The sequence below is a fragment of the Hesperophylax consimilis genome, chromosome 23 (genome assembly GCF_061612785.1).
Source record: "Hesperophylax consimilis isolate HC1 chromosome 23, BYU_Hcon_1.0, whole genome shotgun sequence".
Lineage (NCBI taxonomy): Eukaryota > Metazoa > Arthropoda > Insecta > Trichoptera > Limnephilidae > Hesperophylax > Hesperophylax consimilis.
The window spans coordinates 12237460-12257088 of record NC_142858.1 but is presented as its reverse complement, the minus strand read 5'-3'; the positions used below and the strand labels follow the sequence as shown (position 1 = coordinate 12257088).

The window sequence follows — 19629 nt, the reverse complement described above, 5'->3', positions numbered from 1 at the left end:
CTTTTCGAAATTTTATTACTCCAATTCATTATATAGACGATTCATATATTCGACGGCCGGCATAGTCCAGTGGTAACGCATTGGACTGCCATTCCGAAGGTCGCGGGTTCGAACCCGGCGTGCGCAAATAAATTTTATTTGATTAATTTGTGTTATTTCACAATTAATTAATTAAAATAATATATAGTATATTTGCGGCACGTTCCAGAGTGGAAGATACTACCAGTATCGCCCTGGTGTAAGACCACCATTCAGAATTTAAACGTTGCTCCAAATGGCTTTAGCCGTATTTAGTGACTAGATCTGAAGAGCCAGGTACTTCCCCACCTTCATCTTTCCCTTCCCCACTTACCTTCAGCCTCACAACATCCCCCAATTGGGGATGCCATAGTCTCACTGGCTCCAGACGGGAGCAGTTGGGACTCTTGTGAGGTATTCACTAAAAAAAAATATATAAAAAAATTTAATGCATTTACTTATGTACGCTAGAGATGTGACAGTTTTTTGCGGTTTTCTCCAAATCAATGAAAGTTGATATAGCGGGTATAGAAATTACACGACTCATATATAGTTTCAAAGTTAGCAAAAAAGAATCGCAATGAGAAACACAATACTGGCTGAAAACAGATTGTGGTGTGGATAGGGAGAATTGTTTCATAGCTTTGATAGTAAATTAGGACAAGGAGTATTTTAAATGTCATCTATTTATTTTAATTAAGTGGTATCTGCAACAAGTAATAATATTTGGTAGTCATCATATATCAATTGCGAATTTGGGTAATCATAAAGCTCGTTCGGACGTTTGTTCTGTAAAGTAAAAAAAACACATTGTTAGATTGCATAATTACAAAAATGAATACTATACAGATTGTTATGAGACATACCTAACTTACTTTTCAGTGATTCCTGACCTTATTTGGAGTCAAATATGTAGATAGCATTTTGGTCTCTGGTGACTTTTTATATATTTTCACCAAAAAACATAAGAAATCGGAAGGTTAGGGCCAGTTAGTTAAGACAATTAGGGTCGGGGTGGGGGGTCGTCAGTTTCTCGGCTGAGTGACCGGTTTTTATAAAGGAAAGAATATTTGTTTTTGTGTTTGAAAAAAACCATAACAACATTTTTTTCCAGGAGCCCAAAATTTAATTAATATTTTTACTCCAAATAAGGTATGTCAGGTATGTCTCCTAAAGTCCTGTATAATATCTAGTGTATTTATTTTTTTGTGTGAATACCAAGAGTCCCACCTGCTCCCAACCATCTGGAGCCAGTGAGACTATGGCATCCAAAATCGGGTATGTTGTGAGGCTGTAGGTAGTGGGGAACGGGTGAGAGGAAGGTAGGGAAGTACCTAGGTAGTCATATCTGGTCACCAAACACGGCTAAAGCCATTTCAAGCAACATTTCTAATTTGAATGGTTGTTTTCACTAGGGCTATTCGGAGAATTTAAAGATACTGATTCCACTCTGGAACGTGCCGCAAAAGTTGTCGATAAATTATTTTTAATTAATTAATTGTGGTACACACGGGCATATATGTATGTCACAAACACATGTTTTATGTTTGTGGCAATACATTTTCACACATTAATTATGGAGTGCATTCGGGGGACACACAAATATAATATGTACTTACTTTCAGTTTTAAATGTAGATATACTAACTTAAATGTTTTTTTTTTGAAATGCAAAGTATAACACCATCACAACGAAAACTTCTGTGGAATATGGTTTCACTGTGTTCATTAGAAGTGTTTTATATTATGACTTGTATTATCTAGATGGAATGTGTTATTTATAATCTATATACCCATATGGATTAGTTAATAGAATTTTTCTGTTGCACTCTTAAACATTCAATCTGTTATTTCAGTGCAGACATTAAACGTGCATTATCCTTTCTTTACTCACGTTTTATAAAATTATTATTTCTTTAGACCTTGCCTGTAAATTAAACAAAAACAGGTATAAATAAAAAAAATATCCATGGTTGCCAGCAATGTATATTTCGGATAGCAGAATCTTGTCATAATATTTTTTATTGCTGGGAGTTTGCCGCCTTGGTTCCGACAAACACTCAGGCTATTTTGCTATCTCACACAATTCTTCTTGTTCCCTCAACAAGAATCATTATTCTTTATCGACACATTCTGGTATGATGTCACTAATGCGCAGTGTTATTTGTTCTTAAATAATTATTTTTAATTTTATTTTATTTTATTTAAAAGTACACAATGCATTGTTCTTAAGAGTTAATAAACTTATTTTGGGGTGTAATTTTGTACTACAATGCTGTCTAACATGTCGAGAGGTTAGCAAATGTATGTGGAAGTAAACAAAACCGCTTTCACGTCTCACCGACCCTTGTACCCTCACAATAGAAATATATGGAATGGAACTTTCGAATCACACATTCCTACTGCATCCGGTTTATGTTGATGATGAGAGGCCTTACATTAGCATCCACTAGCCGCTCAAGCTAGTGTTAACTGCTCAAGTCTCCACCGGTGAACCACTAGTAGTATAGCCATAAAGTCTGCTTAAATCGGTTTAGACTATTCAACAAGAATTATTAAGAATATGTACTAACTGACTGCTGCGCCATTTTCCCACTTGGTGAACCTGATGGCGGTGACATCTCGCTTGGCGGCGTCCAACCTGAGCTCTACTTTCAGGGACTTACGCAACACCTTGGCGGCGATGGTAGAATAGTTGATGTAACTGCAAATTCAATCAGGTTCATTATTATACTTTCCTGGTCCTGACGGTAATGAGTTAGTTGTTTTTTTTTAACTATCTAAATGACCTAAATAGATTCAATCTCATCAAGTGATGAGTTTAAACACTTTACGTCAGATTGTTATCTTTGACTAAAAATATTTCTAAACTTTTGTTAGTTACTCTAGGGATAGGTTTTCAAACATTGTGGCCAATTGTGTTATGGATTTGGAATGCAGTCTCAAGAAAACATGCATGAAACAGGTTTGGAATGCAGTCTCGAGCTCAAAGCATACAAAAGTTATATATATTATAAGTGGGAAACTACTATTACTAAGTACTATATTACAAGTGGGAAAGCAAGTTTTGCTACAATGTTCAAAAATGAGATTGATTACTTTATTCCTTCTTTATTTCTGGGGAAATAATTACTTATGTTATTTAAGTCATGTGATATTTTAATTTATTTGACTTTCTTTGGTTGTTTAATTCTAAAAGTCATAAGTTCTGTAATACATATCAACTGTAGATTATTGTTACCTACCAAATTTATTAAAAAAAAACCTAACCAATCACAGAGAATCGATACTGAGGTCTTGAGTGCTCAGAACACTAATTCATATATTTTTTTATAAAATTGTTACGTTTGTTAACCATCAGGTGTCACCCCTCTCTCCCAAGAAGATATTCGTCTTCTGTCAGAGCACAGGCTCCATTGTAATGTCCCAGGTACTCTCATGTTTTATAACGCTATGTGTGGCTAGTCATCGTAACGCTTCCGAGCATTAAAAAATAGTCATCTAGAGCGGTCAAACGGCATCCTAAAGAAAAGGAAAACTTTTGGTTTTAAAATTAATTTCTTACATTCGCTTTCCAATTTAGGGACAGTGTAACATCAAGAGATTACACAACCAACAATTTTGTATTATGTTATATGAGTAATAATATAATTACAAGTATTATCAACTTCTGAAATGCCAAAAGTACCCGTAGGAAACGAAAAATTTGTATCGTTGAGCACCGGCGTTTCAAATTTGACAACACATTCTGTTCCCTCAGCACCCCACAGAGTTATTAGGTCACGGGAGCTCGACGTTCCAATTAAGCATATACCCAGAATTGGATTATCTATGATATTTTGTTGTGTTCTTATTATTGTATTATTAAAAATACAGCATAGTATTTAAAAACAGCTTGCAATCTTATATACCTGACAATGAAAATAATGTTACATAATCAATGTTTTGTTTCAAGTTCTTGCCAAAGAATGTTGTAAACAGTATAAACCTTGGGTAAACTACAAATGGTTATTGTTTATTTTTTTAAACTGGGGAAGGCAATTAGTTTACTTTGAGGAATTTAAAAAATTCTTCATTGCATTCAGCATTCACAACATATAGATACCAATTGCATGCAAAAAGAATTATGAGCACAGTTAGGGGGTACATGTTTTAGTTCCTGGAATAGTTATTAGTGTAAAATATTTTAATTTGAAAAGGAAATTAAATTCGTGCAAGGAAAATAAAAGTTCAGAGAGAGGTTATCAAAATTACATAAGAATTAATGAAATTTAAATCGTTTTTGCCAATGAAACTGATTTCATTTAAAATATATTTGCACCAAATCGGAATAATGATAAAACGTATTTTATAACTTAAACTATTTTTAAATATTGCGAAAAAAAGATTTGTTGAATTAAATTGTGGCGTTTGCAGCTCACACGTGATATTTGATGAATGTGAAAAAACGGGTTATATATGAAAAATGTTCTCACGTTAATCCAGCTTGTCTCCACGCACTCATTGTGGAAAGTTTTAATTTAAATTTTTGGGAATAAATTAAATGTGATAAAAGTTGACAAAGTGACCGCCTCCTTGCGTAATCCAATAATGGTCTTGCCAGATCTTCCTAGTTGCTAAAATTAAAATATTGTTCGAAAAATTATTTACGTCGTCAGTGCTGCCAGCTTTTAATTCCCAATAATTAAAAAAAAAATTTTAGTGCGTTGTGAACATGGACCTAAGAAGCCATGGACAAAGCATTAGTGCGATTTTGTATGATTGGCATTGAAGCCAAATTTAAGTTGAGGGGAAATTGTCTGGCAGCCATCTTGTATGACTAACTTTTGAACTGATTTGTATGCAAAGTGGTATATTATGTACAATTTTTATTTCATCGTTGGATTGTTAATGCAATTAAAACGGCAAATGTTTTTTATGGGTATTTGATTAGACAGGGAATGGGATATGTCTTTAAATAAAAATTAAGTAGGTTTTGCCATTTTTCATACATTTCCCCCTCACCTCTGTCCGGCCCTTTTGGGTTCGCGGTAACGTTAATGATGGTAAATATATTTGCTTTCGATCTGTATTATACGGACTAGGTGCTAAGCTCGACATTCAAATTCCAATCAAGCCGAGGTATTTGATATATCCATGGTCCTAATAAGCCCTGGACAGAACATAGTGACTGAACGTTTTTACAAATCACTCGGACTTAGTAAAAATAAACTCATACGAGACATCGGACAATACAATTCCCCTTGCGATTTTATCTTTAGGTACACACACAGACTACTTAAAGATATCCTGATGGACCACGACTATACCTGATCTGACTCAGATCCAGATGCGGATGAATAAGTAACGAGCAGTAGATATTTCCCAATCTCCCGACTTCCTTCCAAAATATGTTATTTTTATATATCTATTAATATAATGTTTAATATTTGTTATGTAAATATGTTTATTATCTATCTTCCCATAAGATTATATCAATATAAAAACAGACACACACACCTACACACCTCAAAATGCAAAACATCTTATACCAACGTTACTAAAGGTCGCTTCTGTTTCAAGTTGGCCGCCGTTTCCTCGAGTATAGTTTTCTACGATTTGAAATATATCTCCACAGGCGAATGCGGAGGAATTCCCTTTAAAAAGGCGCATCTGAATTTCCGCCCCGATCCCAACATAACACAGACAGACATGTATGTAGTAAATAGCCACGGTCGGCTGCTGGTGATGCTGAAGCTGAAGACTATGATACATACATGCAATTTTAGTAGGGTTTTTAGGTAAAAAAAATTTCCCTGCCGAGAAAACATAAGGCTTTTAAGTCTATAATAGCCAGGTAACATTTTAAACACCCATATGAGGTAAGAATTGTGAGGCGCAATGACGCCATTCTATTTGTACAAAGAACATTATTTTAAATTCAGTAAATCTAAATGATTCACCACTCAATGGAATATAAGAATCTAGAATATGAAAAAAAAACAAAACAGAATATAGTTCGATTTTGTATGAATGGCACTGAAGCCATATCTAGAATGAGAGGAAATTGTCTGACAGCCATCTTGTATGACAAACATTTTAATGATTTGTATGCAAAGTAGTAGATAGTGAAGTATTATACTTTTATTTCTTACAATGCAGTTAAACAGCTTTTAAACGATTTTTTTTTGTTATTCGAAGATACAAGGAATGGAATAGGTAATTAAAATAATTAGGTAGATTTTGGCATTTTTCGTACATCTTTCCCCTCACCCAGTGGCTTCAAATTGTTCTCGACTACCTCCGTCTAGGGCTTTTTAAGTTTAGGTATATATCGGGCCGCAGAGCGGGTGTTCTAACTCTACTTAAGGGAAGTTAATAATTAATATTATTCATGTAAAAGATAAGGAGGAACGAGTACAAAAAAAAAAAGAAGTTACTTAGTTACAAAACACTCTTAAAAATTTATTTAAAACAAAAATGTATAAAGAAGGGTTAGTCTTAATCTAGGCGTAATACTAGTCGTAAATTATAGTTCTTATCTGGAGCCGCGGATCTCCACGTTCGCACTTATCACCGACACACACAAGCGGCAACTTGGGTTGGATCCGAAGGGCGGAAGTAGTTCAGCCTGGGCCAAGGCTCCGAAGGGCGGAGTCGGCAGGCAGCGACTCCTGAGAGGGCAGAGCGTCCTGGTAGGAAGATCCTCGGCGCCGCTCCAAGGGGGAGAACAGGAAGTTTCTCGGCGGAGGCGAGACGGTAACTCCTGCTAGGGCAGCTCCCTGGTCGGAAGCGCCTCAGCGCCGCTCCAAGGGGGGAGAGCAGAAAGTTTCTCGGCGGAGGCGAGACGGTAACTTCTGCTAGGGCAGTTTCCTGGTCGGCAGAGCCTCGGCGCCGCTCAAAGGGGGAGGGCGGGATGATGACTCCCAAGATGATGACTGTCAAGTGCGGAAATGTGAACTGTCGAGAACTAGGCGAGATCTTGACCACCGAGAGGGCAGCCTCCTGGGCGGAGGCGCCTCGGCGGCCGCCCAAAGGGGAGGCGAGATGATGACTGTCGGGTGCCAAAAAAAATCAACTGTTGGTTGCGGAATCTGTCTTCAGCTGTTGAGGCGAGATGAGAACTGCCGAGAGGGCAGCTTCCTCGGCGACCGCCCCAAGGGGCGGGCGAGATGATCACTCTCTGACTGGGTACTCTTGACTGTCTTGGTTGCGGAATGTGTTGAGCTGCGCAATCCGGCGACCATAGCGCACCTGTCGTGGGGTGCTGGAACTAAAGTGGTTCCGCTTTACACCAATTCGGTACGCTGTTTGAGTCCGTGGCGCTGGCATCGGCATTCTCACCGTAGTCGTTATTATTATTTTAAAAGATGCTAAAATGACATTTGTACAAAAGACCTTCGAACAATTACAATTTAGCCTAGCCTTGGGCGAAGGTTTTTTTTTATTGCCGGGTCGCTGGCTTAACGATACACCCATTTCGGATTACGACTTGATGAGGGTATAGAGCTAAATCTGCCGACTAATGGGTGTATTTCCAAGTTGGCTTTTTATTTTTTTATTGCGGGACCGGTGAAACTATTCAGTAAATACTTAAGGTCTAATAATTCGAACTGCCGCCTCCATCTGCGTGTAAAATCACAGAGACAAATGCTGGAGCACGTGTTCGCTTTGGTCTTTCTGTGAATTCAAGTCATGTATATACCTAGGGACATATCACGGGTATATCGACGGTTCCAGGGACAACAAAGTAACTGGGACAGGAATATCTACCATCTCTACTTCGACTTCAAATGCGCAAGTTGTTCATCTTTCTACCCGGTGGTTCTATGTTCGGCGTACGTCAGATTGTCAGATAGTTATTTCTAATTTCTACGGGAATCGCGACTTACCTTCTTCTATTGTGATTTGTTATATTTTATTTGTTGAACATTGTTGTTTCGCGATGGATTTTAATTTAATGAAGTACTTAGCCGATATCGTCGGATCATCGGAACCAGCATTCCGATTGCTGTTCTCGCTAATTATCGCGTATCCCATGGCGTGGATCTACCGATCGGTATTACATGACAAGAGTCCAACGGTGCAGAACACTTTCTTCGCCGTTTGTGGCTTTGGAATCGGTGTCTTCAACTTCGGAATCGACGTTTTCCACAGCGTATTGGCCGTGGTTTTCACTTACGTCACTTATAAGATCTTCGGTCCATCCAAAAGTACAGTCCTAATAAATTTCTTCTTCCACATCTCGTACCTTCTGGTCGGGTACTGGTTGACTGAGACCGGAGACTATGATATAAAATGGACGATGCCGCACTGCGTGTTGGTATTGCGTTTAATTGGATTATGCTTTGACGCTTGGGACGGTTCCCAAGACTTTGACAAGTTATCGAGCAGCAACAAGATCACAGCCCTGCGTGCCAAGCTAACGCCGCTGGAGATCGCTGCACACGTGTTCTTCCCCGCCAGCTATCTGGTGGGCCCGCAATTCTCCATGAACCGCCTGAAGAGCTTCGTGGAGGGCAAGCTGGAGAACGACGCCAAACCCACCTGCCTATCTGCCGGCCTCAAGAGGTTCGCCGTGGGGATGTGCTACATGCTGCTCTACCAACTCGGCACCTCCTACTTTCCCAATGACTACTTCCTGACAGACGCCTTTCAACAATCTTCATTTATACGCAAACATTTCATCTTGGGAATTTGGGGAAAGATATTTTTGTCTAAATATGTTTCTTGCTGGTTACTTACCGAAGGTATGTCATTTTTTAAATTTTGATAATGTAGCCATGCAACATATTAATTTTATGCAAGCATTCAAATAAGTTTTAATGAAGATAGATAAAAATAAAAATAAAATGCGAAAGTGTATGCAATTGTAGAAAACAAGTTTCAATACACTATTGTAGAATACAAGGCACAAAACACCAGCTGTATTACAACCTTCATTTTGACATTTATTCTAATCTACCTTACAAGAGTTGCCTGATGATTTGCTGTTTTAGTAGAGTTTCTATTGTCTTATAAATTAGTATTTATGAAAATTCTATTCATTGATTAGCATATCCATTTCGTTGATAATTAAAACCGTAGTAGTTCTATTAATGGTGCTTTTTAGACCTTATTATCATAATAAGTTTTGATTAATGCTGTTATAATTAATTGCAGGTGCTTGCATTACTTTTGGAATTGCATACAATGGATCCGGCGAAGACAAAATCGCTAAGTGGGACGGCTGCCGAAATATTGAGCTGGGTATATACGAGGGTGTCACCAAGTTTGGACACTACATTGAGAGTTTCAACTTGAATACTAATGCTTGGGTGGCGCAGTACGTCTACAAAAGGATGGCTTTCCTGGGAAACCGCCACGCCAGCCAAGCCATCACGTTGCTGTTCCTGGCCTTGTGGCACGGTCTGCACAGCGGCTACTACATGACTTTCTATTTAGAGTTTTCTATCATGTTCATGGAGAGGGAACTAGAAAGTATCTTGAATAAGAATGAAGCTTTCACCAAGTTCATGCAAAACAATGTAGTCAAAATAGTTTCATATGTAATTTTGAAACTTTACGTTACCGTATTCTTAGCCTTTTGCCTAATTCCATTCTCTCTCTTGAGCTTCGACAAGTGGTGGCCGGTATACAAATCTCTCTACTTCTCCGGATTCATCTTGTTCTTCCCGTGGCCTATTCTGTACAAGCCAATTGCTCGTGCTTTATTTAAGCCCACTAAACCCGTCACTGCATCTCGTTGAACTAAACTTTATTTCTTTTGAGGATGTGCAGAGTTTTCCTTTTGACCTAGTGGACTAAGCCATACAGCAATGCCAAAGTGGTCAAATTGAAATTTGAGGCTTTGTATTTCAAAATATACATAAAAATCTTATAATTTGTGTGATTTTTTAAGTAAATTTGCTTTTAAAGTAGTATGTGTACTATAAATTATAACGGTCTCTTTCTACCGTGACAGTTTCTTGCATTTTAGTTGAACTATGGAATTTGAGATAGTGGTTTCTGTCACTATTTTTAAGCCATTGATGATCAAATTATTTGTCATTCTATCAAGCCAATGTTATTTGAGGTTTGTTTTACATAAAGAATATTTCTTTATCAATTTACTGAATACAATGATAGAATGTAGGATTTAAAATAGGAGTCATGCATTTGATTATAAGGTTCCAATGTACACATTTAGCTGCCTTGTTAGTATGTATACTTAAGCATAATGAATGAAGATTTGACCTTTGCTCTATCATACCATCATAATCTCCCTGTGTTTCTATTACAGTACATAATATATCCACACACATTATAGTTGAGAATTACTTCATAGTATTGTGTGGTGAATGCTTTGCTAGTGATGCAACAATTAGAATTCTAGCACATCAAAACTGCAAGTTATACGGTTATATGGAATCGGTGATTGTCTGTACCATTATTTAAACTATTTAAAAGTCATTAACTTCTAAACTTTAATATTCTCATGCGGGATGTATTGTTTCTTCTCAAAGATCTATTTTAATGTTCTTGTGGAATGGCGCAAGAATCTAATAATGTATTTAAAAGTTTTTCAGTAAATTGAGTAACAAGATATAATTTGAACGAACCAGAATATTACAAAGTTCTTATTCATGATATTGCAACACTTAGGATGGGTTGTTACACAGAATTCAAACAATTTATCCAATTTAAACATTTATTCTCGGGTTCTGTTATTATATCATTATAGGCTAGTTGCTTGACAGAACTGAAATAATAACAGAACTTGAAAAAATCTTTCACTGAACTTAAAAATTAAATTTGAAGAATTATTAAAATCCTCTGAAACAACCCATCCTCAGCATTGTAATATTATTTACTGTCGATTATTGCAACGAAGTATGTTCTCTAATTATAAATCAATAACAGTACGAATGGTTGCATTACTAGTTACAACATAACTAGATTTTATACTGATAACTGAGGGAATGTAAGTAGTGTTTGATTACCAAATAAGATTTAAGAACTAGACTTTAGGGGGACTGATAAGTGATAATTATTCTTATCTTGCCAGAGGGACTAAAATTATTACCGCAGGGTTGGCTGGATTAGTAGAAAGTAGATTAGTAGAGCAAAATAGAACTATACATATTTGAAAGACGAATGGAGCACTGCTGAATCGAGTTGTAAGGATTAGTCACTTTTCTAACCTTATCATTTGACTGAACAATAACAGCACTTTTGACAACAATGATAACCCTTTTAATGACTGTCTTGGCTAGAAATAGTTACAGCTTTGAACTCTTCGCTAGATAATATTATGGACAGAGTTATGGCGTCGCATTGATTACTATTTCACCATCTCAATTAGTAGGTTTCTCCCACTTTTGACCAATTGTTATTGCATTTCATCTTGCCAAAATATTTAATCAACCTGTAATACATATTTTAAATTTTGTCTTCTTCTTTATTTTCAACAGTGAGCGTCTTTAGTACTAATTTTTATGCGAATGCCTTTTGCGATTTCTTCAATCTATGTTTCATGCTGGATTATTTATTCCTAATTTTGGTGGATATAGCCTTGTTTTTTATGTCTTTTTTTTCAGTACATTGCATTGGCTAAACTACTTTTTTTACAGTTTTTCATTTATATATCACCACCTTAATTAGTAAATGAACAAAATCCTCCTAGAAAACTTTACATGATAAACAAAAAAATGATTTTTTTAACTAGTTACAATTTGGAACTACTTTTTTGGATAAGTAAGTTAACCTGTTAACCGGGTAATTCCGTTTTGAATTACGCAGCATATAACGGGCGCGAACTCCTTCACTAGGACGTATCAGTACGTCACGCCCGGAGGACGTGATTTCAAATTATTATTTTTTTTCATTTATGCATTATAAAAAAGATAACATCTAATTAAAAAAATAGAAACTTGACAAACAATTATAAAGATTACAAAAAATATAAAAAAGATTATAATTACAGAACAATAAACAAAAGCACACAGATAAAAGAGGAACATTGAGTTTAAAAAATTAAAAACTTAATTTCCGTGTGTTATGCTCGGAAATATACGTCCCGCTCGTTGCAGGGCACAACATATATTTCAAGGACGTATTTATATGTCCTACCCGTACCCGATACTGTTTACGTTTGACATATTTATACGTCCCGCCCGGTTAACAGGTTAATATGTATTATAATGTTTTTGTTTCGTTTTGTTGTAACATAAAAGTTAGAGGTAGTACAATTTGTACTATAAATATGTTTTTATTATGAAGAATTCTAAGATTCATTGATCGAAATAAGAATTGCAAATAAATCGGAAGAATACCCTAAATTTAATATGTAAATAAAAATTTCTTATCTACATATTAATTTATTTCTGTGTTCATTTTATTTATTTACTTTATACGATTTTTAATTACCGTACACACAGACGATTTCATATTGATATATACATATTTTAAAAAAATGTCAATAGGTAGTATTCATATCTCAATTTGTAAAAAAATGGACTTACGTAAATTATTAATTAAAGTATTGTTTTGTAGGTTTAGCATCAGCAATATTCACAATAATAATAATAAATTCAAATTAATTTAGCACTGTGTGGTTTGCAAGGATTTACTATAAAAGTAAGGGCTAAGTAATCTAAACTGATAAACTAAAGTACACTCTCAACTTTCCGTCCTCATTGAAAATGTTCTAACATGCACAACCTTTAACCAAATTATAGATAAACCAATTTAATATAATATAGGCATTTCTTATCCAATGATATTCTAAAGTATTTGATTCCTTTATTGATATATAATATATGTTATTCTAATAGGCGTAAATCAAGTTTGCTAAGTAAACATCTCCTATGACGGGTTGCTTCAAAGAATTTGAACAATTCATCAAGTTGTACGAAAGTTCTGTTAATATTTCACCATGAGCCGGTTGTTTCACAGAACCTGTATAATAATAAAACTTGAAAAGGTCTTTCACATAACTTCATTATTATCTTTGATGAAACAACTTGTAGTAAGTAATCAACATTAAAAATAATTGCTTGTAAGAGTGAACATTTTGGTTTTGTATGATGAAATTAATTGGTTTGTAAAACGACTTAGGGATTTTTTAAAGCTACTTGAGATCAAACTAATTTTCGAGTTTTCATTTGGTTTCTAATATAATGATCCAAGAAGTTTTGTTACCTACCTCATGTCATAACAAAACCATCTGCCAGTAGCTTGCTTTTTTGCAGATAATTTTTGAATGACTTACTTCAAAAGAATCATTACTAAATTTGTTAATTTATCAAAAAAAAAAAATAATGTATTGTTAAATTTTTTTATTTCTTGTGCATATTTTTGATAGATTCTTTAATTAGAATTTATCTTCTTCTGATTATGTACCTACTATATATTATAAGCTAGTGATAAAATTTTCCTAATGTATTAATGGTGTGCAATAGCTGTTCCAAACTTATGAAACGAAATGCGATATTATACCATTCAAGCCTATTTAGTAATAGGTATTAAGTAATTAAAAGTAGGTACTCTCTTCGGTCATACGTTGTAACATACCAATAAAAGCTCTGTTTTGAACCAATATCAGATAATCCCTTTACAATTCAATTAATTCAAATTGGACAACATTTTTCATAAGCGAAAGAAATTTATGGAGCCAATACGAGCCTCCCTAACTTTAGCTCCCTAGCTTTAACTTTTACCACCTGGTTTTGAATATTGTACATAATACACACATATAAATAAACATAAATAGAAAAAATGCATTTACAAATTCTGTTTTTTTACTTTTGCATTCCGGCGATAATAAACTGGCTGTAATATATTATTATGAAATAATTAGAGAAGAAATAAAAAAAAATTTATATTAGCGAATTTATCAACGACATACCAGAATATAAAGTACCATAGTAGCGATAGGTCATGACTCTTTTTTATTAAGAGCGGGAGCCATGCTACCAACTCAATATTTTCGTATGGCTAAAAGAGTTGACTTAGTTAAGCAAAGGCTCAATTGAACAGTCAAAGAGGCTGAGATCGTACGAGCAATGAGAATACTGTGCTCGCCTGATACGGCTCCCCCGATATGGCTTCACCATTATGGCTCCCAGCATAAGCATTTGAATGATCGTACGACTCTTAGTACCGGTATGTCATCTCGTACCATGAGACAAATAAGATGCTAGGTAGTTAGTAGATGTAGGTACATATGTCCATGTCTCTGCGTATGTCTCATAATAACATTTAATACTAGGATAATTTTATTGTAGCTATTTTTCTAAAATATCTCCTGATAAAAAACAGTAACCGTTCAATTAAGCCTTGTTACTGTTTCCAGGGAGTCGTACGAATACTGCTTATCAAAAAGAGCTAGCTTGTTTGTGCAGCTCGTTCATGAATGACTCATTGCTACACGATAGACAACACTTAGAATGATTTGCATAGCTAGAAGTGAATTATAATTAGGTAATATTTACATCTTAAACTTAATTTATGATCTTTTCTTTAAAGATTTGTTACCTTAGACATATTGATATCTATAGACCACGCAATTCACTAAATATAACAAAACACCAAGATGAAATACCTGTCGCAATTGATCTATTATAGTATTATTATTCTAAATAAAACTTAGGACAAAACAAAATTACACAATTTTAAATGGGCAAATACCTCCATTTATATTCTCTAAATTATGATCATGATGTACCAGACTAGCTCATTTTCTCAACACCAGCATTAACGTAGAAATTGAATTATTTTAACTCTATGTAGAGCCATAAACCCTTCTTCCAGAGAATAGTGCTAATTTTAGTAGAAAACTTGATTACATGTCAATATTAGAAAGTTTACAATTTTATCTAAAATATGTTAAGCATTTTTCTTGTGTATTAAATTAGATTGAAGTGAACCGATTGTTTTAATAATATGTTCCCCATAGCCTTAAAATATTCACTCTTTCATTTGTCTCCCTCAAATGTTGTTTAGCGATTGTCGCGATATTAAAAATGGTTTGCTAGCGAAAATACGAAAATTGCTGCATCGTTTACTTAATACAATTTTTACTGTTGTTAAAGCCTAATGAATTTTATTTTGAACCATTGGTGGTCCATAATAATCTTAACCTTATCGCTCTTTAGCGTGATCTTTTAAAAGTTTGTAAGGACATGGTTAGGCAGCTTCCTTTAAATAACTAACTTTTATAAGAATGGGATAAGTTTACACATTATTTAGAAGCATGTGTAAAATCATAAAGCATTTACTCCACTTGAAGTGAAATGATATATTTCAAAACTGTAAAAAAATACAGTTACCAACTGATGTTAATGAATATAATTTTTTTCATATCATTTTAAGCGACAAGAATTAAAAGATTATTATTGTTATCATAAATTTTAAGTTAATCCATTTGCTTCGCCCAGGTAATGATTGCATATTGATAAATAATTAATGCAGATTAGCTTCTGACATGGGTTTATGTTAAGATTGTTAATGCAGTATGCCCATGCTATCATAATATTATTCATTTTTAAAAAACTAACTTTGCATTTTGAACAAACTGGCTTGTTAATATTAACTATTATTGACCAACAGCTCCCGTTGGTGCCCCTATTTGCTCGCTAATTAATTATGTGTGATTAAAGATGTTCATGTTAGTATAGAAACAGAATAACATAGATAAACTATTGTATAGACATGGCCAGAGAAAAATTCACAAATAAATCTTGAATGAAAGGTACAATTGAGTGAACCAAATAATGCTTAAAGGTGGGATTGTGCTTCAGTTGGTAAGTTCGTAGTAGAAGAGCGAGGATGAGAAGACGTATGTTGATGAAGAAGCCGGTTTATATTATGGCAGGAGAATTATTTGTATTCTATTCTCACAGACTTTTTATGTGGTAAAATTAGTTGAAAGATAAGCAGTTAATCAATACCATTCATCAAAATTAAAAAAAAAACGAAATTCTGTTAATTTTATTCAGTTAATTCATGAATTAGGGTCACAGATAGAAGGTCAATGTCCTTGTACATATTTCGGAAACGGTTAGTGATATCATAAGTTTACAATAATATTTCCTATCTACTGCGTATATTATTCTTGGATAATTTTTATCTATTTTTATATCTATGACACTTATGAGCATCGTAATTTTTTTTTAATGATTGCATGCTTATGGAATTTTAAAATAGAAAAATATGTGCTGCTATGTGTCATGTAAAGAAGTAAATAAAATGTGGGTAGACACCTACATTAAGTCTTTTCTCTTTAGGCACCAATCTCTAACAAGGGTGATTTCGACATGATTTCATCTTTAGAATGCGGAATAATACCTCCGTGGTGTGCCGAGAGTAAAATACCGCCAACAAAATGTATGTCAGATTACCATTTAGGAAATGCTGGTGCTCAATGGATTTAAATTAAATACTTTGACCCTTGAGAAGTTAAGTGTTCCATGACAAATCGGAAAACTTGGAAAGTATAAGCCAATGTGTATGTATATAGCTGATACTTCTTATAATATGACCTTTGTACTATTATTTTCATTACATACTGAACTGGCTGAAGTTTCCCGGGCTTTATGCTGCTCTAACGGGTGGAGAGGATCTTTTGAAAGGTCATTAGACAGTGACCTTCCTCTTGTTTTGAAGGTCAAGTGTGCAAAATTTCATCAATATCAGAATGAAACTGTAGATATATATAAACAAAGCCACAAATATTATTCTTTTTAGATTAGCTTTCAAAATACCCCTTCCCTTAGTTTAGTATGCTTAGTACCTAGCTAAACAAGTGGTACGAAATGCACACATATCAGCAGTTAGTTAAATCAGCAAAGCATCCTTATGCATCATAGTGTACAGATAGGTACCATTATATCAGCGGATTTTAAAAAAATTGAGAAAACAATATCACATATAATTAGAAATAAATATTACACTTACGTGCATAACTCACAATCGCAGCATGTTCAGTTGCTGTTACGATCATAAACCTAGTTCAGATTTGTTAATAAAATATATTTTTTATTGTTTTAAGCTTTACTCATTGTTATGCCCGGTTTTCAACACTCTTTTCCCAAAGAAATATAAAAAATACATACAATTGAATAAATGAGTGGAAAAAAGTAATTATCGGGCTAACACCATTATTTTCTGTTTTTAGCTTAAATTGTTAAATTTCTTAAATTTGTCTGTTCCCTTTTTTACCGCCTAAAAAAACTTATTTTAATCTGACATACATTGATGTCTCTTTAATAAAAATACAAGCGAAAAAAAAACCCAAATACCTTTTTTTCCTCACTTTTCATGACTGTTTATCCCTTTTCGAAAATGTTCTGATTTGTCTGTTTAACTATTTAACCCTCCTAATGCCTGGTGAAATTATACCACTTGTTATGCCTGGTAGGGTCTGTTGGACCCGGCGATACTTCATTGGTTTTTTGTTTGTACACATACTGCGTCTTTTTTTCCTTTTTAAATACATCTATTTGAATTCCGACATCCAATCGAGCTGAAACTCAGCAGATATACCCGATGTCGATGACCATGTCCCTGGGTGGAAGGTGAATCCTCAGTCAAACCAAAAAACAATGTATTTTTAAATATATATACAATAAAAAATAGATGTATTGTAGAATAATTTTTTTTTTAAGTAGTTTTTTTCTTTCTTTTTTGACCACTTTGTAATATAAAATAATATAATATAACACATAAAAATCACATTTAATCTATTTTCGAGTGCCGGATTAATTAGACACCTGGAGTCAAGGGTATTAACTGCTCAGCCACGGAGATTGCCCATACTGGATATTTTGCATTCCAGGGTGTACTTTTTATGCAAGTGGAAAGAGTCACAATGGCCAGCGCTAGCAAAGTTTTTAAAGTGGCACTCAACACAGCTTCTGCAGTGCCTAAAGTATGATGGCGCAATGTCGGTGTCTTTTTCGCCATTTGGCCTCATGGAGCAAAAAAATTAATTCCAGAATCATTTGATCTCATTTCACAGCAAAATTAAGTTTACAATGGAGTTAAAATATTATAAACTCCTGTATTTTTCTAGTTTAAGAGGTGACATTAGAAAAGTAATTCACACTAAGTAGGTACTAACTTAAATGCTGAATTGTGTCACCACTCTGTGAGGTTTTTTTTTTGTTTACAGAAAATAATCTTATATAAAAATTATTATGTAAAGCAGAGGAAAAATATTATAAAATGTTAATACACATTGCTAATGCATGAGCGAATATTATAAAAACGCCGATGTGTCTCGAATGTGCGACTCCACTATATTAGATGCTATTGTAATAAGCCCTATGCAACACACCCAAAAGACCAGTCCCAAACTATGTTAATCGCAATGCTATATGGGACAATTAACTTTTAATGCATTCCCTAAACTTGATAGACAGTATTCCTCAGTGTTAAAACCTTGGCTTCTTGAACATAAAACAAGCACAGATTGGAATATAGGAAAAAATATCTCACCCATCGCAGTTGGGGCGACAGTATGCCAGATTCTGCATTCAATTGAAATATAAATATTAAATTATATTACAATAATTTATTCCACAGTTGCGGTTATGTTGTACGTCAACCCTCCCTGTCTGAGGTATTATTTTACACTATACAGTGGAACCTCTCATAACGAATAATTCACATAACGAGCAAAACAGGTGATGAAAAAAATGCTCCCTTAACGAGCGATATTTCACATAACGAGTGATGCAGAATGGGCAAGTCCCATCTTCACGTCACTCACTTGTGAGCCCGGACTTCCGCGCCAGTCTCTGGTTAGCACTCGTTCCGCTAGCACGTTATGCTATGACACAGTTTTTCAAGACTTGTGTTCACTATTATTATATTATTTGTAATTTTTTTTTGTGCAAAGTTATCCATTCCAAAATGTCCCTAAAGAAAAGACCAAAAGAAGACAGCCACAAGAGAATAAAAGTAACTGTAGAAATAAAACGTAAAATCATTGAAAAGAGAGAACAAGGTATGAGCGTAGTTGATCTAGGGAGCACATTCAATCGGTCTACATCAACAAATCGCACTATCCTCAAGAACAAGGATAAAATTAAGAAGATAGATGCAACACCACACCGTTACTCCAGCCTATGGACCAGCAGGTTATTTATAACTTTAAAAAACTTTCCACTAAAATACTCTTCGAGCGTTGTTTTGAAGTGACTGAAGTGACAAGTCTCACTCTCAGAGAGTTTGGGAAAGATCACTCAAGATGATTGACAAGGCGTAGGAAGGGGTTACCAAGAGACCACCGAAGAGCTTACGAAGTTGCATTGTGGTTAACAGCAAGAAGTCATGTAGGGGAGTCCGTTAGTGGATGAGTAGGAAGTAGCAGAGCAACAACCTTCTGGCGCAATAAGAGAAATGCGGAAAGCATGAGAAACAGTTGCATCGTACATTGAGAAGCATCACCTTAATAAGAAGGTGGCTACGAGTTCTAAAAATTTATTTAATGATAATGCTGTATATGATAACATTTTCACCAAATTTTGAAGCGTCTTCAAAAACAAATGTCTCTAAACAGCTTTATATGATGGCACTAAGGCAACTGGGAACATCACATCAAACAAACTCAGCCGGGATAAATTGGGTGTGGCTTACTAGGCCAGAA

The 19629-nt window shown here is 34.8% G+C and overlaps 2 protein-coding genes across 3 annotated transcripts; one reads left to right on the top strand and one right to left on the bottom strand.

Moving 5' to 3' along the window:
* Positions 1-686: 686 nt before the first annotated feature.
* On the bottom strand, positions 687-4621 carry LOC149412335 (protein stunted-like). Of its 2 annotated transcripts, XM_089646209.1 has the most exons (4): positions 4493-4621; positions 2591-2721; positions 1912-1944; positions 687-807 (listed from the first exon to the last, which is right to left on the bottom strand). In XM_089646209.1, exons 1-3 carry the CDS (start codon positions 4519-4521, stop codon positions 1934-1936), a joined length of 171 nt encoding a protein of 56 aa, XP_089502335.1. In that variant the 5' UTR covers positions 4522-4621; the 3' UTR covers positions 687-807; positions 1912-1933. The 2 variants fall into 2 exon arrangements, with proteins under 2 accessions (XP_089502335.1, XP_089502334.1); XM_089646208.1 differs by lacking the exon at positions 1912-1944.
* A 3216-nt stretch (positions 4622-7837) lies between these two features.
* Positions 7838-14904, top strand: LOC149412334 (lysophospholipid acyltransferase 5-like). The gene is made up of 2 exons (XM_089646191.1): positions 7838-8746; positions 9159-14904. Exons 1-2 carry the CDS (start codon positions 7942-7944, stop codon positions 9743-9745), a joined length of 1392 nt encoding a protein of 463 aa, XP_089502317.1. The 5' UTR covers positions 7838-7941; the 3' UTR covers positions 9746-14904.
* The last annotated feature ends 4725 nt before the right edge of the window (positions 14905-19629 follow it).